The sequence below is a fragment of the Leptidea sinapis genome, chromosome 12 (assembly GCF_905404315.1).
Source record: "Leptidea sinapis chromosome 12, ilLepSina1.1, whole genome shotgun sequence".
NCBI classification, from domain to species: Eukaryota; Metazoa; Arthropoda; class Insecta; order Lepidoptera; family Pieridae; genus Leptidea; species Leptidea sinapis.
In genome coordinates this window covers 6700931-6726770 of record NC_066276.1, presented here as the reverse complement: position 1 = coordinate 6726770, position 25840 = coordinate 6700931, and the positions used below count along the sequence as shown (strand labels likewise).

At 35.0% G+C, this 25840-nt stretch overlaps 1 protein-coding gene across 2 annotated transcripts in view; it reads right to left on the bottom strand.

The window, feature by feature from the left end:
* Positions 1-25840, bottom strand: part of LOC126967132 (sushi, von Willebrand factor type A, EGF and pentraxin domain-containing protein 1) — a 100778-nt gene that overhangs the window by 25018 nt on the left and 49920 nt on the right. For both annotated transcript variants that reach the window (XM_050811556.1, XM_050811557.1), the window contains exons 4-20: positions 9600-9681; positions 9038-9351; positions 7770-8891; positions 7512-7691; positions 7230-7412; positions 6864-7148; positions 6507-6784; positions 5994-6424; positions 5581-5897; positions 5316-5497; positions 4343-5228; positions 3696-4189; positions 3400-3613; positions 2848-3318; positions 1857-2698; positions 843-1726; positions 189-568 (exon numbers count right to left, since the gene is read on the bottom strand). In XM_050811556.1, coding sequence (XP_050667513.1) covers positions 189-568; positions 843-1726; positions 1857-2698; positions 2848-3318; positions 3400-3613; positions 3696-4189; positions 4343-5228; positions 5316-5497; positions 5581-5897; positions 5994-6424; positions 6507-6784; positions 6864-7148; positions 7230-7412; positions 7512-7691; positions 7770-8891; positions 9038-9351; positions 9600-9681 — 7545 coding nt within the window. The remainder of the gene's footprint in view (positions 1-188; positions 569-842; positions 1727-1856; positions 2699-2847; positions 3319-3399; positions 3614-3695; positions 4190-4342; positions 5229-5315; positions 5498-5580; positions 5898-5993; positions 6425-6506; positions 6785-6863; positions 7149-7229; positions 7413-7511; positions 7692-7769; positions 8892-9037; positions 9352-9599; positions 9682-25840) is intronic.

Below are 25840 nucleotides of genomic sequence, written 5' to 3'. Positions count from 1 at the left end.
CATGAGATAGAATCTTTTATCAAGCACGAGGTGCATTCTAAATATTGGTGAATTTATATTTGAAAAGAAATGATTGATTCCAAATTATACTTCAATATATAAACTGGCAAACTTAATCTCATTCTAAATTTAATTTAATTTAGATGGAACAAGTCACAAATGAAGATTGAAGATTAGTTTGAACTTACATTTTCGACAGTCATCTCCAGTCATATTGAAAGGACACTGACAATAAAATCGGCCAGGCAGGTCAATACATGTAGACGAAGGTGGACAAGAGTTATCTTTACAGTCAATTATGTCCTCATCACAATTCTTTCCTGTGAAACCTGGAGCACAGTTACATGAGTATCCTACACCTTCGTCTACACAGGTGGCACCATTTTGACATAATCCTGCCTCACAAGCATCAAATTCATATTGACATCCAATTCCAGTGTAATCTAAAGAACAAGTACAATTCAATCCCGAGCCGAAGTCCTGACACTTGCCACCGTGCATACAAGGACTACCAATGCACCGTTCTGGTGCCGTTTCACATTGCTTTCCGTCTGTTCCACTTGGACACCTGTAAGAATTATTAATTGAATTTTAGTGCAATAGAGAAAACAAATGGGTTAAAAAAAAAACAAAATATGCTTTCCATCCAAGATATGTTTAAAACTTATGTTAGTATTTATTTCACGTAAATACATGCAGTATTACCGAAGTTAGCACTGCGAGAAGATCATATTTTGAAATCCCGAGTGCCGTGCGATTATTTTGTGACATCGTTGTCATCTCCACTGAGAGAAATATTCAGGTATGGAAAAAAAAATTCAGAGGTCGAGAAAAATACTTACACGCAGAAGAAGTCCTGGAACAAATCAATACATTTTGCATTGTTTTGGCACGGTAGATTTACGCAATTCCCAATATCTATTTCACAGCGTTTTCCAGTCCATCCGGGTTGACAAGTACATTTATAGTCGCCTACTTCATCTTTGCACGAGCCACCATTAAAGCAAGGATCAGATGAACAGTCGTTTATGTTTGTTTCACACATTTCACCGGTAAAGCCTTCGCGACATTGACATTTGTACTTATTGTCTAAGTCAATACATTTCTCTGTACCAACAGGGTTGCACGGTTCATTTAAGCATTCATCAATTTCAGATTCACACTGAAGCCCAATGAATCCAGGACGGCATTTGCATACAAATCCGTCTATCTGATCAACGCAAGAAGCACCATTTTGACAAGGGTTTGATGCACAGTCATCGATTGTATGTTGGCAACGTTTTCCTGTATATCCAGCTTCACAGCTACAAGTGAAATCATCAATCCCGTCAATACACCGCCCGCCATTCTCACAGGGTGAGATGACACATTCATTTATGTTTATATCGCAAGAGGGACCAAACCATCCTGGCTCACAAATACATTGATGGGTAAAGAGCTTATCAACACAGACACCGTGCTTACATGGCTCGTTGGAGCACAAGTCTATTTTGTCTTGGCAGCGTTTTCCGGTGAATCCTGCTGGACATGTGCAACTAAAATCATTTACTAAATCGGTACACGGAGCTCCAAGTAGGCAAGGCTTTTCCAAACAATCATCAGTATTAGTTTCACAAAGTTGTCCTTCCCATCCTGCCAAGCATTCACACTTGTATCTTCCTTGTTGCAAGGCTGTACATGAAGCACCATTTTTGCATGGATTTCCGTTAGCTGTGCAAGGATCAATCTGAAATGAAAAAGAAAAAACTTATTCATCTTGTATTACTTATTATAATATTTTATTAATTCAATGGATCCGATTTTGATTAGTTAGTTTTACAAGTCCTATGTTATTTTATCATTAAATTTTAACTAACCGTCATATCGCAATCGATTCCAGTGTATCCTGATCTGCAAAGACATGTGTAATTGTTAAAGCCTGGTTCGTCTTTACACATTGCACGTTCTGGACATGTATCGTTTCTGCAATCAGATCTCTCTTCTTGGCAATTGATACCTCCATAGCCAGTTGGACATGAGCATCTATACCCTTGTGGCATATCTATGCAAGTTCCACCATTGTAGCAAGGCTGGCTTTCACATTCATCGATATCAATTTCACATCTGCGACCCGAGAAACCAGCTGGACAGTAACATTGGACACCGTGTCCCTTGGGTACACATAAGCCACCATGTTGACAAGCACTGTTTGAACATTCTACAGGTATACATTCTTCTAGACCTGTTGCACCAGTTGCTACTGTTTTCATGTTCGTTGGGCATTCGCTACATAATGTTTGACCAATTAAATTTTGGTAGAAATTCCTTGGACACTGTGAGCATGGAGCTAATCCTGTTGGCGAGTATGTCCCCGGTGCACATTTTGCTCTACATTTGTCCCTTCCATAAGCAGCTGGTTGGTATGTGAATGTATTTACGGGACACGCTTGGCAATCCTTGTAACCTCCTAGAGGTGGTTCACCTGTGTAACTATTTCTTGGACACTCTAAGCATGGTACTAAGCCTGTTGGGGAGTACGTTCCATAGCCACAGACGGGAACACAATCAGATAAGTCTTTAGAACCTTCTTCACGGGTGAATGTACCCTGTGGGCACTTAAGACATGATCCTTGTCGTGCTTGATTTTGGAAGAAACCACGTGGGCACATTGTACAAGTCTTTTGTTTTTCTCCAGCAAAAGTTCCAGCCGGGCAGTGTACTAAAAAGATAAAGGGTATTTAAAATTTATGAATCCTATAAAACTATGTTATTTTATATTCAGGGTTATTAAGTTTTTAACGAAATATACTGGCGAGAAAATATAAAAACAAATTTATTATAAAATTTTAGATGTACAGTTTTACTTACAGCATCGCGGAACGTCATTAGTATCCATATTCAACACCTCTCCGACACTACACGTAAAACCACGTGATATAGAGCTCCGTATTGCTCTTAAAGGTGGACATTGATTTCCAATCGATGAGACATTCAACACTGGTTCTATCAGAGCACTCGCATAAGGTACTGATAAGTCAAATATTAGGTTGAGCGTTGATCCACAAAGATCGTATAATTGCGTCTGTCTAATGGCTGGAATAATAGCTAAAACAAAGTCCATTTTAACAACATTCTCATCCAAAAGACTTGGCATAGCCTTGATGAAGGTGACATTTATGTTGACATTAACGGCTGAACATCTTTGTGATAATCTCTCATTTAGAATGTTATCGTACTGCGCAAGTAAGTCTTTGTATTGCGGTAAACAGGCATTAGAAACGGCGCCAAGAGCTCGGTATTGTACACTAGGAACTACATGGTAGGCAGCTTGTTGCGTATCTGCAAAGGTAGAAAATGTTATTAATGACTAATTCAAAAAAATTCTAATATTTATCCATACAAACATAAATATAAACTTACTTTCGGAGACACAATCTGGTACCACCGCAGTTGGAACCCATTGGCGCTTAGTTTCACAGACGAATGTTTTCACTGGTTCACCATCAGTAAATCGGTACCCAGGACTACATGTCGCTATGCACTGTATTCCTCTATCACCAGGTAGGCAGTTAAGGGCACCATTAGCAGGTGGCATTAATTCCCAATCAACACATGGGGTTGCTTGAACCGAAACCTAAGGAATTATTTTAAAGAATTATGACGCATATAATAATGTATTTTATAATCCAAAATTAATTAAAGTTTTCGAAACTTACTTGGAAATGACATTGAGCTTTATTTCCGTATTTATCTGAAGCTATGACTGTGACATTTTCATACCCTCGAATGGGTATAACAGCTCTTTCTGGGATAAACTTCAAGAAAACTTCTCCTGATGCATCAGTTGCATTAATTCTCCTTCGAGTATCGTTGAAATTTACGGCGTAACTGTCTTGTTTGTCTACTAATTCAATAACATAGCTTTGCGGGCAGCTTAGCTTCGGTGGTGTATAATCAGGAACAGTAATGTTAACTTCACAAATAGCCACATTTCCATCGAAATCGAACGCGACATATCTCACAACCATGTTATGGAAAATTTGTATTGGTGTTTTAAAGTGTTGCGGAGTTACTTCTAATCTTGCAATAGCTCCTGAGTTATCGGTAGCAGTGGGTTCAGTAAAGTTAACAGGAAGAAGGCCACCGTTTACATCAGTCTGGACGATAATCGAATGTTGGGGACAGTTTTGGAAAACAGGTGGTTCATTATCTGGAAAAATGTAAATAATTATATGTTTGAAATGAACTTTTTAAACATAGACAAATAAATAATATTATTAAACAATAAAATTACTTCATAATTCTACTGATTATTGATTAAGAGATGAAGATTGAGATATTAAATCAAATGCACAAAACTTACCAACACATGGTGAATATCCATAATCATAACCCAATAATGGATCTGCAGTGGGCTCCTCACACCCCATTAGTTCGAATTTCAAGCAAGCGTTGTCCATAAAACTGACTATGCCCAATATTACAAAACGCGCTTGAACATACTTAGGAAGTGTTATCATCGCTAGCTCACCGTAGTTTCCTGGGTCTCTCATTGTAAGATTGAAATTGGGGAAGTACACTACATAATTTTCATTTTCTGATTGTTTATAAAAGAATCTTATCTCAGTAGGGCGACCTACGATATCAGATGTTACGACGCCTTTAACTAAAATAGCTTTTACTCTATAAACTTTTCCCAAATCTACACTAACGTATGTAAATGCTTCTTGTTTTCCACACCATCCAGTTACTGAATTTAGCCTTATATTTTTAGCTTCGTAGTTAGGCCTTTCAGATGTCGCATTAATTGCTGAATCAGGTATCCTGCCAGAAGCTAAGCCAAGAGGCTTAATTACTTTACATTCGGGCTCCCGTATACAGCTAATGGGTCTAGGATTTATTAGAATATATCCAGGTCGCGAGCATCCGAAAAATACTTCAGAGCCTTGTTCGTAACTTTTTGCAAGCTGATAACCATCAGCAGGACGTCCTGGATCTTCACAAACAGGACCTTCACACCTGAGATCACCGAAATCCCATATGCCGTTGGCCTGGCATCTGACAACATTGTCATGTTTGTTGGTTTGTCCAGCAAGCTTGAAAGTATTTTGGCAGCCGAAGAAAAATGAGCTTTGATATCTTGTGTCCAAATATTGCCCATATTCTGCACCAGGAGTGGGCATTGGGACTCCACAATCTTTTCGAGGACACTGAGGTTGAGCTCCAGATAACCAATAGTCAGGTAGACCCTAAAATATATATTTTAAAATATTATTAATACCTTTATCAGCTTAACAAGATAATGTTTTTTTTTTAATTATTTATATTATATTTACCGGTTTGGGGTCATAAACACATTGTCTAAAGGCGGAAGTGATAGTATTCCTCAGCTGACGACCAGGGGACGTACAAGTAATTGTAACATTGTCTCTGTATGGAACTAGTACGCTTTCGGGATCATCTCTGATAATTTTAAGGCCATCATTTTTATCATCTGATAATGTTACACAACGAGCATCTACAATGAGAAATATTACTTACATTAGACCGAAATCTCACAAAAAACTTAATCGGGTAATTGAGAAGTACTAAATTACTTACATTGGCATTCTGGAGCTGTACCATTCCAAATACCACTTGAAGTACATAGAAGAGATGAGAATCCTGACATCACATATCCAAAATCACACTGAAATTCAACAATGTCACCAAAGTGATACGAAGATTTTGTGGATAATAGAAGTCCATTTTCAGGTGGCGCTAATGGTGGACACATAACTGGTACACAAGATTTATTTCGTTGATAGGTGTCGCCATCTCTTTCACCAGTTTCGGATCTTTCAATAGCAAACCCAGCAGTACCATTCGACGAATACAATTCATAACCAATATTGCAAGCACATGAATAATTTCCGGGTCTGCAAAAGACAAAGAACATAATATTTATAATTTATAGGCTAAAATAATTGTCATATGTTGTAAATAAATAAAAAAACCATTAAAAAATAGCTTACGTATTGAGACATTTTTGGTCGCAGCCACCATTATTTTCACTGCATTCATTGAAGTCCATGCAATCCAGTCGTGCACATCCCATTATTTCCAATTTTAGACAAGGTGCTCCAACATAATCTTGAATCTTAAACTTCACATACTGAGCTTCAATTGGTGTAGGAAGATTTAACACTGATAAAGTAGGTTCAAGTATTCTAAATTCTACAGCAGTACCGTCAGGATTTGTATAATCCTTAAATACATCAGTTAAGTTGTTGCTGTACTGTATTCTTATTGCTGATGTAAATGCTATATTAGCATCAGCTCTCATTACGCTCATGGTTCGGAATCCTCTTATGATAGTAGGAGCACGTAAGTCAATAAGCACCCAATTTGCACCAGCTTCTAAATTGTTGCCACACCAACCACCTCCGTTATTTAAGCGCACCATCTAAAATATAATAACATGGATATTTAATTGGATTTTACTTCTAATAACCGTATTTAAATAATAATGTCTGATTTATTCATACCCCTTTACTGTAGCCGGGTTCCGAAGTAGACGTGGTAATTGACTCATCAGGTATGGCACCATTTATAAGACCCAAGTCACCGACAGGTCTGCAATCCATATTCGGAGTAAATCCAGTCCGACAAGGACAATAGAAACCACCGTGCATGTTTTTACATTCAGTTGAGGCAGAATCACATTGACTGCTGAGACATTCGTTTATATCTTCACATGTTGGTGCAGCATCAAAATTTTGATTAGGTCCACATCTTAAAATACTGGGTCCATTCAGTTTATACCCTGTATCATATTAGGCGTATTAAAGATAAGTAAAATAAACATTTCTAAGTAAATTTAATTAGAAATGATGATCCTATACCTTTGTGACATTGTACACGAGCTTCATCGCCATACATGTAAATCCTACTTTGATCAACTATGAACCCATTGTTTATATCTGGGAAAGTAGGGCATATAGCTTTTGTGCATGTTGGGACATCTCCGGACCAGGTTCCATTACTCATACAAAGAAGCACAGGTTGACCGGTTCTTACATATCCAGGTTCACATTCATACCGTACAATTGTACCATAGCTTCGTCCACCTCCATTCAGAATAGTAACGTTAGCGTGAGGCACGTCAGGAAGGGCTGTACACTGAGAAGCTGAAATATTTTATTAATATGAATTTTGAAATAAATAAATGAGATCTATTTGGAATTTGGTAAAATTTATGCATATTTTACCTAAACATGTTGGTGTTCTTTCCCATCGACCATCTGATAAACATGATATTCTTTCAATAGGTTGACCAGTTGGAAAAGCAAATCCAGCATAGCATTGATAAGTAGCAACCCCCCGATATGTTACATTTGTTGATCCAATCGAGAAGCCGTTATCTATTTGCGGAACTGGACCACAATACACCTCTGTAATAAAAATTTGAATATCAATTACATGAAACTTCCATTTAGTAAAAAAAAAATAGTATTTTAAGGGAAAAAACAGAGGTACAAAGAAGAATTTACCTTGACAACTAGGTATGTAAGTTGTGGACCAGTTTCCTCCATCTAAGCATTTCGTAGTGATTTTTGATTTTCCTGTAGCAAACTCTTGTCCAATCGGGCATGAGAATGTTATTGTAGTTCCAAAAGCAGTATCTCTATTTGATGCTAGTGCTCCAATACCAGATTTAAGAGGTGGACAATCTATAAGTAAAAAAGTCATGGATTAAATCTTATTTACAAAAATCATCATAAAATTCATATAACTAGATAAACCTTTACCTGCTGAAAACGTTGCTTTCCAGCCAGCGCCATTATGTAAAGCATCAGACATGAATCGAACTAACATTTCTCCACTTGATGCAGTTAAAGTTATCCTCGGTTTGATGGTAAAACCATTATCAGAATGCAATCGGAGCCCGTTTGTACTTGAACCGTCAAAAACTTGAACAACATCAGAAGGATGAATATTAAATTCGTCGAATTTTAAGGAAATAGGGCCGCCGTTTGGATTCTTTATTCTAAATAGACATTCTTGATTATTTGGGTAATTGCTGAGACCATAGGCAGGTGAAGTAAATGTGCCATTAGATGCTATTATGGTTGCTCTACATCCTTGTGAATATCTCATATTAAAGCCTTTCTTAGAATCACCAAGACTTGTTCGAAAGTAAAGATATAGGTGATTTGTTGTTGATATTACGACTTTTTGATTGTCTTCGCCTGGACCAGTTAATCTAGCTAGAACTGGGCTGGAAGGCAAATTGCCATCCTTGATGACAATGTAATCTCTATTCATTTCTAAATCCAATTCATCAATTTCTAAGGACACTATCCTTCCAGGTTGGGCATCTATTATGTACATACATTCCAAGCCACCTGGATAATTATTTGGGTAACCAGGTGACGTTAAAACTTGTCCTTGTGGCGTCGCCCTTAAGACTCCTCCACAGTTTGATGACTCTGTTTTCCATGAAGCTCTAAATCCCTTTCTTTCTACAGAACTATCTGAACTAAACTTAATGATCATGAAGTTTGAGGCTGATACAAATAATTTACTGGATAAATCTTGCTTGCCAGATAAGGTTGCTAAATTAACTGATTTGTCCTCGGTACGACCACCTACCAAGATTTGAACGGTATCAAAAGACTTTTCTGTTTCAAAATCTTGGAACTGGAGTACAATATTTTGACCCTGGGGTCCTTCTAAGGTCCATTTACATTCGCTAAATGCTGGATATTTATGTGGATAGTTAGGACTTTCAACAACATCACCACTGCTCGCCATATAGAAGTGACATTCTGAAGAGCAATCCATTTCATCAGATGCATCTCCACAATCATCCTGCTTATCACACTTAAATGCAGCATTGATACATTTTCCATTTGAGCAGTGGAAGGTCCCTAAAATTTTTCAATAATATTAATAATTTGAATAATTCGAAACTCGGTACAAAGAAAAGAAGTAATATTTAATTGATTGATAAATATTAATAGGAGATGAGAAAATTATACTTTTCCTTTTATAATAGTAATATTTTATTTCATACCTGAAGGACAAGCGCTTGCTTTACACATAAATGGTAAAAGAGTTTCGCAAGTAGTTAGCTCCCACGATTGACTTTCAGCCGATACGTGTACATCGACACATTCACCGTTTTTAGGATTTGGTTGCTTAAGATCCCAAAAGCCTGCATATTGCGAAACAAGAGCACCAGCTGCAGATTCCAAAGTGTTTGTTCTCAAATCATCGACTGAAGCAAGACCAAGCCAGTAATGGTTATAACTTGGACTAGAAGGGACCATACTGGCTGTCATATTATTCTCTGTATAGCTGTCGATGACCATAAGTTCGCTGCCATATCTATAAAGAAAATCTTCGCATTAGATATTTTATTCAAAGGCATATTATACTGTGATAAAAATATGATAATAGAGATAGCAAATGAATCATGAATTTGAATGTAAGGAAACTACACGTCCGAGAAAATTTTCAAGTATGGACAGGAAAAGAATATTCAAATCGTTGACACTTTTCGACGATGGAGCATCATATTTTTATGATGTTACATTTTTGTAATAAGAAATTCAATTTAATTTTTCGTTACGCACCTTCGACATAAGTCCGCGGCTTTTTCCCAGGAATGTCTGATGTTGAAAAACTTGTAACAGTGTAGGCCTTTTAACTCCCAGCCTGTAATTAGAAACAATCGAAAGTTAGTTAGTAGTTCGTGTGTTTCATACAAATAATGAGATCTGAAATAGAATGGCGAAAAGTGTACAGTTTGCATTAAACATTAGGAATCGTTACGAATATACGGATGTTTTGTATATTTTACACATTCTCTAGGTAAATTACGTGTTGCAAACAAATAAATTAAGATACTTTCACTTGAAGGGCTAGAAACTTCGTCACATAACACATTGTTATTTTGTGAAATCATTTAGTACTTTCCTTCTTTCATTTTCTCAGAATTATTAATAGTTCGTAGTATGACCTAGGTTTGAATGATAGCTTCGTGGCATATTATATATTTAAAAATTTTGGTGTGCGAACAAGTATTTTTAAATGTTGTATTCAACTAGGTGGTATTTGGTTGTTCCTACGTACATTTTTATATTGAACCCACTAGCAGTATTAGAGTACTGGACGCAGCGTCTGGCTCATCCAAAATTAATCATAGGTAAGTTCCGCACGTCGATAAAAAATCAAATAGAGCGTGTGAGCCAGCGAATGAATGCAAAGACCGCGATGGGTTCACGCTTCAGTGCTTCGCGCAACACGATGCAATGTTTGACCCACTTGTATTATGCTGGCGTTGTAAATGCAACTGCAAATATTTAAGCGTTGGGAAACAGACTTTGTGAAGGCAGGTTTTATTTATGCTGCGGAAATATTTCAAGGCGATGCGCTATCCTACATGAAATGCTGTTAAACGAAATGGATGTTTTCCTAAACGCCTATTTGATTATATTTAATTCATTATAAACAAACATTAATAGAATGATAGCTGCAATAATCTTAATTATCACGTGAATAGAATATTGTGATAAATTGAAGAAAATATGGAAGAATAGAAACAACAAATGCTACGAAATTCGACTCATCCAAACACTTGTTTTTCCCATATTTTTGTATGCTCCAGAGACGTAGACATTGCGATAAGTTGAGAAAAATAAAATTCATGGAGATGTGGTGCTGGAGGAGAATGCTGGGACTTTAATGGACCGAGTTTTGCAGCAACGTCCGAGACGTTGCTGCAAAACCCAAGAACTTGGCATACAACAACACCTTTCGGTGTTAGTACAGAGTCGAATTCTTAAGTTCCTTGGACACGTCTCCTGGCGTGAGAGTACATTAAGCGCCTTGTCGTGCAGGGCACCAGAGGGCGACGAAGGTCGCCCATGCGATGGACTGGTCTGCTGTGGGTGGTCCAATGAACATAGAACGAGTGTACCAGAATGTCGGCCAGCAGGGAAGAGCGGCGAATGGTCGTGGGGCGAAACAAATCTGCCTCAAAAGATGTCACTTCGTGATGACGACGACCGCTCTGCCTAGAGTGTCACGAAGAAGAACAATATTATTTGGTAAAGGAGTATGATTAAATTTCTTCTTGACATTATCCTATTATCCAAAACCTCAATATAACTTTGGTTTGAGTATTGAATGTACAAACAGCATTTTTGCCAATACAATTTCAAATTGGTAAAAAAAGTAATTGGAAAAATTTCGGAGTATCAGTAGAAAGTCTGTCGTAGAATTTGTTTAGATTGGCTGCGGTGGTATGAAACCGTTAATGGCATCGGAAAAATCATAACAAATTTTCTCCACAAATATAATTTCTAACATACAGTCGTATTTCTTCATTCGAAAGATCTTTCATCATTGTTTTTGCAAGCGGAAAATTAATATCGTATCAAATAATAATTATAACTTCTTTTTAACTACCTTTAGCTGAACTTTGAACGGATATTAAGATTTTCAAGATTACAAGCTGACCCGACAAACGTCGCTCTGTACATAATAAATAAAGTACTGCTTTTTTTCCCACCTCGGTGTAAAGCTCACTTTTGTAGATTCCATGAAATAATATAACACTACAGATGCCCCGTGATTTTCACCAGCGTATATCAAGTTTTTCATGAGATATATTGTGGCTTAATTTAAGAAAAAGGTATAAGGTGTCCCTGTCTGGTCAGATGTAGTTCAGGTTGTACTTAACTTCGATCATATAAACGTATAGATAGACTATGACAGCTGTGAAAACGTCAAAAAAATAAGAGTTTAGAACAAATCTCTATTTTGAGTAATTCACGCACACTAACACAAATGTCATACAAATCACGAGTAAAACGTAGCTTGTCACGCAGAGTTTATTCCTGGCCTGTTTTCATCTGTTGTCTAACAGCAAGAGACTCTATCTAGACGTATAAATTATCTAAGATATTTATTTACGTATCAGTAACCGCTACGCCAACGCAGAATTAGCATTTAGCACTTAGAATTCTTTCATCCGACTTACTTCACAGAAATCAAAATATGCCAAATGAATCTGGATATCATAATATTACACAAAATCATTCAAATTCGACAGAGGTAAGTGATGTACCCGTGACATTACAATCTCACTAAAACAATTTAAAAAAATAAATAAATAAATAAAAAAAAAACAGGCCGTTAATCACGGACGAGTAAAAAAAGAAGGACTCCGCGCCGTAATATTAGCAAGTGAAGCACTGTTATGCTAGTGTGTGTGCGTTTAAGAGGGATCTAGTTACACAATTTTTTCTCTCTTAGATAATCATATATGGCCACAAATACTTATATAGTTTCGTTTTTACACTTATTCACAACGCTCGACGGAATTTTTAAAATATTTTATTGAGACGCAAACTGATCTGTCACAGACGATGACAATTCACATAATGGCTGCCTATCGGCCTGTAGTAGTGTAAGTGTGTGCGTGGGGCTATGTATTTACACGTTAATCGGCTTGTTTTGGTGCTACACTGTTATGTAAGGTGACACGGAGTCCTTATTTTTTTACTATGTTCGTGGCCGTTAATATCGTCGAATGAAAAATGAAGTCGATTGGCAATCTACCGTTTAATTATAATATCACTAATGAAATTGTAATATCAAGGCTTTGACAATATACCCACAACATAAAAAATGAACACATCATTCAAATGGAAACAGTGTGATATATAACAAACACTAGATAACATTAATACCGTACTAAATCACTAAATTAAATTCTTATTTTATAGTAATAGAATGGTTTTAAACTGTATTGTCTTATTAATATTTGGTATTAATTAATTAATTTGTATTAACACTTGAACAGAATAGGATATATATAGAAGAGGATATAAGTAGTAGTAGGATCTTACTACATGGAGAAGGAATATTAGAGTTAAAGTTTTATGTCCGAGTAGTTTTTTAAATTTACCAATTGTACACACTACAGGTCGACGGACCAATACGCAGATTGCTTCTGTGTAGAGACCCATGTACACAAGGCATAACAGTCATATCTTTTTAAATAAGTGTGCAATGCGTGTCATCCCCCGCTGGCCGATGTAATAAGTGAAGTAGATAGTCCTTGATCTTTAACACATAACTGAATCAGACCGTTTCATTCACACCATATATCGGTCATGGATGATGAACACAACATCGAACGACTCAGGTGTTCCATTTCAAATCGCTTCGACATCCAGACGGCTCAAGTGCCTGAGGGTTTCCTTTGAGAAGTAACGTCTGGCATAGACACACGATGATTCGAGAGAGATTGAGTTTCGTTAGCAAACACTTTGAGGCTTTGTAGTTTCAAAGTTTTGAGAGATGCCGATCAATACATATTATATAACATTAAAACTTGGAATGTTCCGCATATACTTAAGTATGTTAGAATTTTTATCACGTATGCATGTAAATCGAAAGAACGGCTGGATCATTTGGGGTTGCGTAGAGACGTCGCTTCATTGTGTGTCTTCTACTGCATTTATCACGGGGAGTGTTCCGAAGAGCTGTTTCACCTGATTCCTGCCGCCGAATTCCACCATCGCACGACACCCATCAAATTACGATATCATCCCCATCATCTGAATGTGTGGGGGAATCCTCCACAGTGCGGTTTTCAAGGAGCTTCAAACCACGTACTACAAAGCTGTGGAATGAGCTTCCTTGTGCGGTGTTTCCGGATGATGCGACATGACATGATGCAACGCTCCTCTGATTTCTCTGGTATTGCAAGAGAAAATAACAAATTGTTTAGATCGTTGTTATTTATACGTACGTAGCGTATTCGCTATTTTTTACAACTTACTTATAGTAATATTTTACGGACATCAAAATCTTGTTTGCCAATTACTATTAGCCATGTAATACATTCAGAACTAGAGTTGACAGCATTATAGTTCAGTGTGAGCTATTGTGAATTATAACTGGATAATTCGTATTCTCTGCTTTGCACTGATGAATATGGATGTATCACTAAACAAGTGACCCAGTTCGTGTCGCTCCGAATATCACACGAGCCAAGTTTAACATCCAATTCTAACTGGCCATGAGATTGTTATGAGATTACTATTGTTCATATTATAATGTGATATTATTTATGAGTAAAAGCGCCTTGGAAAACACAAAATTCGGAGCGACATTGCTAATGCGGTCGTCACTTTGAAACAATATAACATAAACCCGCATTAGTTCAGTAAAAATAATAAAATAAGTTAAAGTTTAGCATGGTTTTACTGTTTTGTACGAAACATTACAAGGATTTCACTTAGTTAATATATTGTTACATACACAAATAAAATTTGAAAACAAAATTGTATGAACGATGCGGGACTCGAATCCACGATCTCTGGCGTTCCGTGCCAGTGCTCTGCCAACTGAGCTAACCGTTCTTGTGACGTATCGTCATAAAATCTTGTATGCTTTGTTCAACTCTCAGGTTGTAGCTTCATCTATAGGATCTACATTACAGTTGATAACCTGCTCTGAACGCCAGAGTTCGTGGGTTCGAGTCCCGCATCGTTCTTTAAAATTATATTTGTGTAGTAATCCTAGAAGTGAGGGTTATCGCTTTAAAAACATAACAAATTGTTTATATTTTTACATACACATATGTCAAAAAATAGACAGCGCTTCCATAGATTATCTTCCACGATTTTGTCCACTTGCTATCTCTTTTAACTAGCAATGTAGTTCATGCGGTTTAGCTAAACCAATATGCTGCTAAAATCTCTTTTGTATACCATTCAAAACGTATAATATTAATTATCATCTCACATGAATAATAATTAATTACTTTCTAACACCGCTCAGTGACAGGCTTGCCGTCTTTCTGAACGATGAGAAAACATCCCTTATATTTTCATCAAGCTTCATTTAAAATAACACTAATTACTTTGGCGATGATAACATTCTATTTAAAATCAAAAGCGGGTATGTACAAATCTTAATTGCGTCTCGAATATTCCATAGACATTATAGACCACGTCATAGAGAACCCTATTATTGAATTTAATGCTTAGATTATGGATTGGTCTCCAATCCGCGCTTAATTACTTAATTTAAGTCACTTCATTATTATGCCTATTTAAATTTGTGGTAGCTTTCAATCATCATAACTAGTATCGGCTAAGTTTATGCCCGTTCCTAGGAACGCTAGTGTTAACGTTATGGTTATGACAATTTCTAGCAAATTCACTTATGTGCCTATGTACACAACATTATCAAGAATATATTAGTTCATCCGAATATCATTGCTTCTATAATTAAGTCCACCTACATGCAATAGAATTGTAGGCAGTTCAAATATAACAGGAAGGTTACGCGAGTCTAAACAAAAGGTAGTGCAGTGTTTGGAACTTTCATTAAGCTTATTGTTATAAGTAGGCGACGATTAAGCTCAAGGATATAAATAAGAATGATTAGTCATGAATAGAGACTTAAACAAGTGTGTATATGTTTTTTTTAATTATTTATTTTAGGAAACAAAGGATAATACAATACAATAGCACCCATAAAACACTTTGGTTTGTGTGGAGTGCCGTACGTTCTACATTGCAACATTACAATAGAGAACCCAATAGAAAAAAAAAACAAAATATACTAAACTAGCTGACCCGGCAAACGTTGTTTTTCCATATAAAGTATAATTCACGCGATAGTTTTATAAGTAATAAAATATTGCCTATATTATAGCCTGTACATCATTTTGTTCTATTGTCAATAGTTTTCGCAGCGCACGCAAAAATAGGTTTTCTATTTTACACCTTGTGTTAGAAAATAGCAATTTTATTACGGATTCCTAATTTTGAAAAAAAAAACATAGCCTATAGCCTTCCTCGATAAATGGACTACCCAACACTGAAAGAATCATTCAAATCGGACCAGTAGTACCAGAGATTAGCGCGTTCAAACAAACAAACAAACACTGCAGCTTTATATATTAGTATAGATAACATAATGTAATTAACAGAACAAAAATCACGAAATATTACATACATTTAAATGAATTACTTTTGAAAGGGTTCAAGAGCTTCACCAAAAACTTAATTAATTAATAATAATAACTTTATATCCCAAACATTACAACAAATAATAGTATTACAAGTTAGAAATATGTTTCTAAATTATAATTAACTAGTTGACCCGACAGACGTTAATCTGTATATCTATACTAATATTATAAAGAGGAAAGATTTGATTGTTTGCATTGAATAGGTTCCGCAACTACTGAACTGATTTGAATAATTCTTTCACTGTTGGGAAGCTACGTTATCCCCGAGTGTTATAATTATATAGGCTATATAAAATATAAAAAAAAATTAGGGAACCCTACTAAAAGTCCAGTAATGTAACCCAAGGTGTAAAAATACGTACGCGAACGACGTCGCGGAATATCAGCTAGTAATAAATAAAATAATGTGTTTTTATGAATTTGTCAATAATATTTCATAACATCAAGAATTATTTCTTAAAATATGCTCCCTGTTGTTGTATTGAAATTGTTTCACAGCAGAACTGTCAAACCGTGCGTCAATAAATTCTCTCATAGAAATTATGTATGGACACATCAAAGGCAAAACAAATTTGTTTTTATTAAATTTAGCAGCATTTTCCTATTTATTCACCTTTTAAACCTTCCCTGGACTTCCACAAATAATTCAAGACCAAAATTAGCCAAATTGGTCCAGCCGTTCTCGAGTTTTAGCGAGACTAACGAACAGCAATTCATTTATATATATAGATTATTTACATACAACACAGGGAGCAAAGGCAGCTAAACTAGTATGAACTGTGTTTCAGCTGTCAGTGACTTCTCGGTACCAGACATAATTACCTATAGTCAAATCAAATTATTAAAATCAGATAAAATAAAATAAAAATAATGTCTAAATACAAAAGTGAAATTAAAAATTAAAAAATAAAAGTATAACATCTGAAGAATGTGTGTGTGTGTTTGTGTGTGGGTTTGGGAGGGTGGGTGTAATAGGGTGTGATAGTGTTTAGATATGTTATTATGTTTTTTTATATATATTAAGATGTTTATTGTTTTATTGTATTTAATTCTCGGTGGAGCCAGTTTTTAATTACTTCCATGCATCTGTCTTGCAATGGCTGTATTATATATCTGGTTAAAATTTTAAATTGACCACACTAACTGGATTATCAGCAGAACATTGGGATTTGTAGCGAAACGTGAAATGACCCATATAGTTGAGTGGTTTGTGACCCTGCTCCCTGATCTAGAGGTCCCGTGATCAAATCCCGGTAGGTGCAAATATATACATAAACGTATATGATGAATTTGGATCCTAGTTTCCTAGCCATGTTTGTATGTATATTGTATTAAATATATCTAGAATTGGCTATGCCTTACTGTGCTAGTTTGGGGCTGATCATTGGTGTAAATGTATGCCAATGTTATGATATTAATATTCGTTATAATATAAAAATGTAGAATTAACGAAGTAATTAATGTTAAAGACAAATAAGACGGTATTTATGCCTTAAAAATTATATCTGTATAGTATTTTCTTTGATTAACGCAATTGTTACACATTTAAATAAAACACTTTTTAAGGATTAAAACTTTCCATCCCCCTGAAAACCAGATCTGGAAAGGTCTTGAAAGGTCGGCTGAACTAAAGTAACAATAAAAATGTAACTTTTACGCAAAAATCTAATGTAAAAACACAGTTACAATTACACGCTTTTTAATGCCTTAAAAGTGTTTTATTTATATATCTATATACCTAAATATTGTAATATGCCATCGAAATAAAAAAAAAGCAAAAATCTAAAATGTCACTTCCATAATTGACAGTAACACGGCGCGTCTCTTTGTTTTCCCGCCTACCTGTGAGTGCGAGTGAGCGCACAATATTGGTAATGAATGATCCTCATACACTGTGCACTCTGGTCTTAACTAAAGAAAGATTTTTGTACCGCTATTAAGAGAATTTTACTATTATGATAATAAAATTTTATTTCATTTATCATAACATGGAATATCATCAAAATCTATTCATTCATAAGAATGTACATACCTCTCCATTTAATACATTGTATATTTCGAAAGGGTCATGATTTTCATATTAACGGAAAGTTTGTCTTCCCCAAGGAGACATTATACATCCCCATCCCAGAAATTGTTACCAAAAGGCCAGTTACAACATAATTATATAATTAAGTTACCTTACTCATATTATGATGGTATTTTCATGAACAAACTCAATTAGTCCCTGTTTTGTAACTTTGCTGACTAAAAACGTACATAATTTAATTACAACTACAAAGTTTTTATATGACAACGTAAGTGCTAAATTACATTAGTCTATACTAATATTATAAAGAGGAAAGATTTGATTGTTTGTTTGTTTGCATTGAATAGGCTCCGAAACTACTGAACCGATTTGAAAAATTCTTTCACTGTTGGAAAGTTGCACTAACCCCGGTTGACATAGGCTTTATTATATTTTTTTTTAAATTAAGGATCCTTACTAAAATTCCAATAATGTAACCCGAGGTGTAAAAAAAATTACCTAAAATATTTTTTACATCGCGTGTGCTGCGAAAGGTATTAATGGCTTTGCAGAACATATAATTATTTACAAAAAGTGTTGCGACAGCGTATTATGTTCTGAGTGTTCTTATATTTTTTCTTTTGTCCTGTGTGTACGCAGACGAAGTTGCGGGGTATCAGCTAGTATATTATAATTTTAGTATGAGCTTTATTTAACTTATGATTTTGTTTGAATCGCATTTTTATCACAGTAAGTATTTAAATCCGTACTTATAAGTGGAAAGCCGTTTTTCTCCTTCGGCTTTACAATGAAAACTCACTCAGAACCGATTGGATATTACTCCGATCGGTTCAATAGTTACTTATACCATTACATTGTAGTATATGTTAGATAACTTATCCAGAGGCTAAATTTTTTTACTTAAAAAATAACTATAAAATTAATTAATATTTAAAAAATAACTTTAATTTTTCTTACTTCATAGTTTTAGTTTCTATAAAAAACCGCAAAACTTTCGACTGGGTAAACCGATTTTGATAATTCTTTTTTAATTGGAAATCTGGTGCTCCCCGTGTAGTCCCATAATAATTTGGTCCAGATCTGACAGTGGCATCCATGAGAAAAACATTAAAAGGCATAAATTTGCTATACGTATGTGAACTTTCTGTGGAATTTCTTACTGTCGGTAATCAAATTGCAAAGTGCTTACGTTCATTGCTGCATTGAAAAATTTTGTATATCTGTACATATTTAGACGAATTGTTAGTTAGTGTTCTTCAAATTCACTAAAAATTAAAGAATAAAAAATATTATAACAAAAACACAACCGACTTCAAAAACACTATTCCATAATAACAGATAATATGCAATAAAAGGTAAAAAATAATTGTGTATTTTAGTAGTGAAAGTATTCAGCGTGGTTGAAGGGACTGTCACGTTAATTATTAGTTTTAAGCACATGTTTCAGATATCGTACTTATAGTCCAGTCATATAATGATAAATAAAAATTGACAAATATTTATAATCATTGATTTATCAATAGTTAATCAACTATATATGGCGCGTTTTCGACCGGAGGCACCGGTTGACCTGAACCTGACCGCGCGCTCTCCGCCCTCTTTCTCGAAAACGGTTCACCGTATAAAAAATTTTTCAAACAAAATTTGGAGAGAATTTTGTATTCTACAATATTGATACTTAATACAAACAGCAAAAACTCATAGGAAATGAGATATTTACAAAAATAGCACAAAAAACAGATTTTTGAGACCTTTGACCTTGAAATTTAATAGTTGTGTACACCCTACCATATGTAGGTTTTGAGACAACTTTTAGGGTGTCAATATACAAGTATTTACAGATTTACAGCTGGGTATCTCGAATTCCGAGATTCTTACCGAATTTAAGCTTAAATGACTGGACTATTAGCAAATTCTAGATCCTTGAAACCACTACCATCAAATGAGTCTCGTTGAACTAATTATTGACATGAAAAAATATATAAGAGAAAATTAAAAGCGCTCTAAGACTCGAAAGTTCCTAATTTGTTTGCCGCCGCGAGAATATTGTCGAGGAGAGTGGTTGTGCGTGAAGAAAAGTTGAAAATGAGTTTTACTTTGAATCCATTAAGAGATATGTGTATCATGGTTATAGTAATAATCTTCATCGGATGAAAACTTTATATGATTATAATGTATATTTTGAATATTTTGAAATTAATATATTAAAACCAAATCTTATAAATATAGTTATTTACAACATATGATTACATAAAATTAAAACTATCATTACGGGGAAATGTACCAAGAATACTGGCAGCATTTCTACGTTGGATAGCTAGGGTGATCCGTTGAACGAAATAGCTGCTAGTGCTTGGGTTTCCAGTAGCCTTATTGAGGCGCACACGTGTTTGAAACTTTATTTTAATGTTTTTATTTGTATTGCACTCCTTTATGAACAGGCAGAAGGTGTCTAATAAGGCTCGTTTGGCTGTGCATGAGGGGGTGTTGGTTCCAATACTCATGTACGGAAGTTGGGTATGGCAGAAGAAACATGAAAGCAGAATAAATGTAGTTGAGATGAGAGCGTTGAGAAGTATGATAGGAGTTAAACTGAGTTACAGGATAAAGCGCCACGCGCTTTGTGGCAGCTAAGCACCTCAGGAGATAAGAAATAGTGAATTAAGGAAACGTTGTGGTCTGAAAGAAGATGTCGTGGCAAAAACTGAGAAAGGTATGCTGAGATGGTTTGACCATGTCGAGAGAATGAATGAAGAACGATTGACGAAAAAAGTTTATAAGGCCAGTTTGAATTAAAGTGTTGGAAAGGGTAGACCTAGGCAGACGTTTCGAGACCAAATCAGGGACGTCTTGAAAAAAGGCCAGGTCAAGAGTACCCTAAACCGAAGAGCATGTATGTAAGGGATAATGTAAGTGAACGAAGCGAAACAAGTATGTAAGGATCGTAGCAAGTTGAAAGAAGTGGTCTCTGCCTACCCTTACAGGAAAGAGGCGTGATTATTTGTATGTAATTGTATTATATATTAAAAGGAAATAGCACCTGTGGTGCGAGAGGTAAAACCGTTGACTCCCAACACTGTGTCCCCGGTTCGATCCTCGCCCGCCATTTTTGGTTGAATTCATATGTTATATGTTACGTTTATCCGACGCTTTAAAATATCGGCTACCTGATCGATGGTTAGCGATAATGTCACCTAATTGTGCTTCCATAACACTCTGTACAAATTGTAACCAGGATTTTTTGTGAAATGAAGAATTTTCATTCATTTATTCATCAGGTCATCCAGTTGAATTTAAAAAAAAACATACTACTCTATCTTATAATTTTCCCTCTTATTTATTTTATTGTGCTCCCTCTGGAACTCACAAAATTAACTGTAAATTTTCATGACAATCCGTTGAGTATTTAATGCGTGAGAAACATATTCGCATTTATAATATTAGCTGTGAATGTGTTAGGTTAACCCTTAATAACGATTTTAATGAAAAACTCTTTCACCTTAGTAGGAAGTTAAATAAAGTGGGAAGTGTATTAACAACAATTGTAACGGCAATCGGGTCGGAGTGTTCTGCAACATTGATAGAGATTAACCCGTTCGTTAGCACGGAGGGTTACCCTACCGCTTGTGTTAATTCCGCACTGGAATTGGTATAATTTATCCCACTTCACCTGCTCCCGGTTATAACAACCTGGTAATCTATTCAACATGCGGCGGAATAGTGTTGTACAATTATTTCACTATTTATACTTAGATGACGTTATTACAAAATTCAATCTATTTAAAACTATTATATTATTATTATTTTACTAATTTTATTCTATTTAATATCTAAATCATTATAATACGTAAGTTTTTATTTACGACAATTAGAGACGAGACGATCAGGACGTTCAGCTGATGGTAATTGATACACCCATAACAATGCAGTGCCTCTAAGGATTCTTGCAAACCCAAAATTTCTCAGCGGCACTACGATTGCGCTCGTCACCTTGAGACATAAGATGTTAAGTCTCATTTGCCCAGTAATTTTACTAGCTACGGCGCCCTTCAGACCGAAACACAGTATTGTTTACTGCTTCACGGCAGAAATAGCATAGTACACATTATCTAGCCGGCATCTGTGCAAAGGAGCCTCCCACTGGTAAAGATTTAGACGTACTTGTAAAATTAAAAGATTGAAGCACGTGCAATGATTTTTTCATAGTTCTAATGGGTTTTTGCTCTGTTGGTATTCATTTTCTTCACAACTACCATATCAAGAATCCAACCCGAAGCCTCAAGAGGCGGCACAAAGCAATTTCATGTTTTTACTCAGCCCAGTTTCTTTTTCATATAATGTTATATCTACATGAAGAAAACAAAATATTTTTTGCTTATTATCGACTGTATAAATCTATTCTAAGATCGAGAATTTACCTTTATGCGCCCTCTTAACTTAGCTTTTTAGGCAGACACTAGAAGGTTATGACGAGCTGGCAACACAGTAATGTTTCCGGGATAAATATTTTAAATATTCATTGGGTTTGCCATGAAGACGTATGTATTTTATAGAAACATGTTAACCTTTTCAGAACTATTACAATTATTCAAACAATATATAGTTTATCTCTCAGAAAACTCAACTTTCATCCATAATTTCAACGACTGTCTTACGAGTTTTTCGATCAGGTCATTTTATACACATCCCAAGAAAAGTGCTCAACGCCGCTAAAGGAGTTTTCACTTCAAAAACAGATCCAAATTATTTCAAAACATTATTTATCGATAAAACCCATTAGACTCTTATAATACGTAATACTATTAAGATTATGAATATTAATGAATCATTAACGAAATAAACTACATTCTAATGAAGTTACATCATTATTTTATTAATTGATAGACGAAATGTAATGACAAAAGCATTAAGAAAGTTGATATATTAAATTGTGAGAGTAGACACTAAAATAAAATGACTTTGCTATAAGGTTTTAAATTTCGTTTTACATAAGTCATAGCCAAAATCGTCTTCTATAATTCATTTTAATTATATATATATATATACATATATATAATATACTAGCTTACCCAGCAAACGTTGTATTGCCGATTTAAAATCGCGATACAAAAGTAACTGTTGATCGTAGATGGATGAAAATTTGAAGTTGCATGTATTTTTAATGCTGACTCATAATCAAATTTAAATAATAACGTCAAAAAAAATTTCGTGTGGACCACCCTTAACATTTTGGCGGATGAAAAATAGATGTTATCCGATTCTCAGACCTACCCAATATGCACTCAAAATTTCATGAGAATCGGTCAGGGCGTTTCGGAGGAGTTCAATGTTTAACACCATGACACGAGAATTTTATATATTAGAAATAATATATAATGAAAATGGTCTTCGTTTGAGGCTCAATCACGCCTAAACCACTGATCGTATCGACATAAAACTACCACCATTCGATGCGAAATTTATCCTAAATGGTTTATGGCTACTTATTTTTATTGCATTGTAAGATGAATAAAATTTAATTTATTTCCTATTAAAATTCACCCAGCAAAGCGGGCGGGAACTGCTAGAGTCTATACATAAATAAAAGGGGATAAACACAGGTTTTAAAATTTAATTGCGTTGTAATGCTTTAAGGGTCCATAGTATAAATTGTAATTTCATTTAAATACATATTAATACCGAAATAAAAATCAAGCGAGTGGTCATGTGAAAAGTTATCAACAAATTTTTACAACGCAAAAACATATTTAGAGACATTTAAAAAAAACACATTTAGATTAAGGATTGGTCTCCGCCGCGCTCCAACTAGATACCGCAGGCGTAGCTGCAAAGTGCGGCAACTAATACTACGCCCAAGTGCGCGTACTCGAGTCAGTCTCGAACAATGTGTGACATTGACGTGCCACATGTTCTGTTAAACTTTGCTAATAATTGAAACTAAAATGGTGGGTTGCGAAGTACCTACAACTATGTAAAAACACATACCATCACATACCATCAGTAAGTTTTTAATATTTTATTATATTTCAATGCAAAATAACACGAAGCATCTGTTACAAAATTTAAAAATGCCATTGAGTGTCAAGATGCCAGGCACACAAGCATCTAATAGTTGCTGTAATAAAAAAGCTATTCTTTTAGGTAGTGCGGTATCTAGTTGGAACGCAGCGGACACCAATCTTTAATCTAAGTACCTACATATACTTAATTAGGTATACATATCTTAATATATATATAAATTACGTGACACGTTGTTTGTCCGCGATGGACTTCTAAACTAATGAACGGATTTTAATGGTGATTGGAGTGCAGTTTGGTCCAACTTGAGAGATAGGGTAGTTTTTATTTCGATTTGGGACCCATAATTATGTTATTTTCAGTATTTGTTTTGTATAGACATATTTTCTATGAGAGAATTTATTGACGCACGGGTTGACAGTTCTACTGTAAAACAATTTCATTATAACAACAGGGAGCATATTTTACAAAACAATTATTCTTGATATTATGAAATATTGTTGACAAATTCATAAAAAAACAGTATTTTATTTATTATGTACCGAACAAAGTCTGTTGGGTCAGCTAGTTATAATATAAAAATGATATAAAATAGATTATACTTATTCATAAATTGTGCACAGAATAGCTAGAGCATTTAGCAGGATAACCATCTGGGTATTCAACAAAACATGGTATGTGGGTACCTTGTCTACGTATCACGTAAGCACTTATAGAAGCTAGGAGAGCACTGTACCGTGCGCTGAGAGGCAATTTCCTTGCATTAATTATGTGGTTAATGAAGATCTGGAATATTGGCGAGGCGTATAATTCTGTTATACGCCATGTCAATATAGACTTAAGAAGATATGAAATCAGCAATTTTCTTGTATTTGGTTTATATTTAATAGATTTCTCGTGGAAACAATTATAAATTACATACGACGTTTATACATATAATGTACTGTACGTTTAACTATGTAATATCCGGACGACCGAGCCTTGCTCGGATTCTTAAGAATGTACAAAACTTGAACAAAAAACACTAATAGGATCTGGATTCGAACCGGGGTCTTCTGCTTTCCGGATCACCCAATCTGAGCTATTATAGTCTTCTAATGTTATTGTAGCTGTTTCTCATTAAAAATTGAAACCAAGCTAGATCGATTTATCGCCCCCGAAATCCTCTGTTTACTAAATCTTATGAAAATCGTTGGAGCCGTTTCCGTGATTCAGATTATATATATATACAGGAATTGCTCGTTAAAAGATATAAGATATATCCTATTACATATATCGTTGTCTCATATAAAATTCATTATTATTATGTACTACAATTACTTCCTTTAATTATATGATTTCATACTTATATATTACATGCTTATTTATAAAAAAAAACATGTTAGTACTGTACGTGATCAACTGATCAAACATCTTTGAAGAAATTGTTGGATAAAAGAATAATCTATACATATAAATTAAATTGGAGTGTCTGTTTGTAATATTGAAATAATCGTTTTTTACTACATGTATATAAATATATATAGTAATACACCAAAATAACATTTTTTACAATTTTTGTGTCTTTCTGTTTGTTTGTTCCGCATAATCTCTGAAATGGCTGGACTGATTTTGACGGGATTATTAAATTAAAACTCTAATGATATTTGCTTCGTTAGGCCAAAGAAGTATAGCTTCTTGCGTGCATACATAAGTACACACACACATTTTTTTTAGTAGGTACCCATTGAGAAGACAAATAAAACATAAAAATACATATCAACAATATA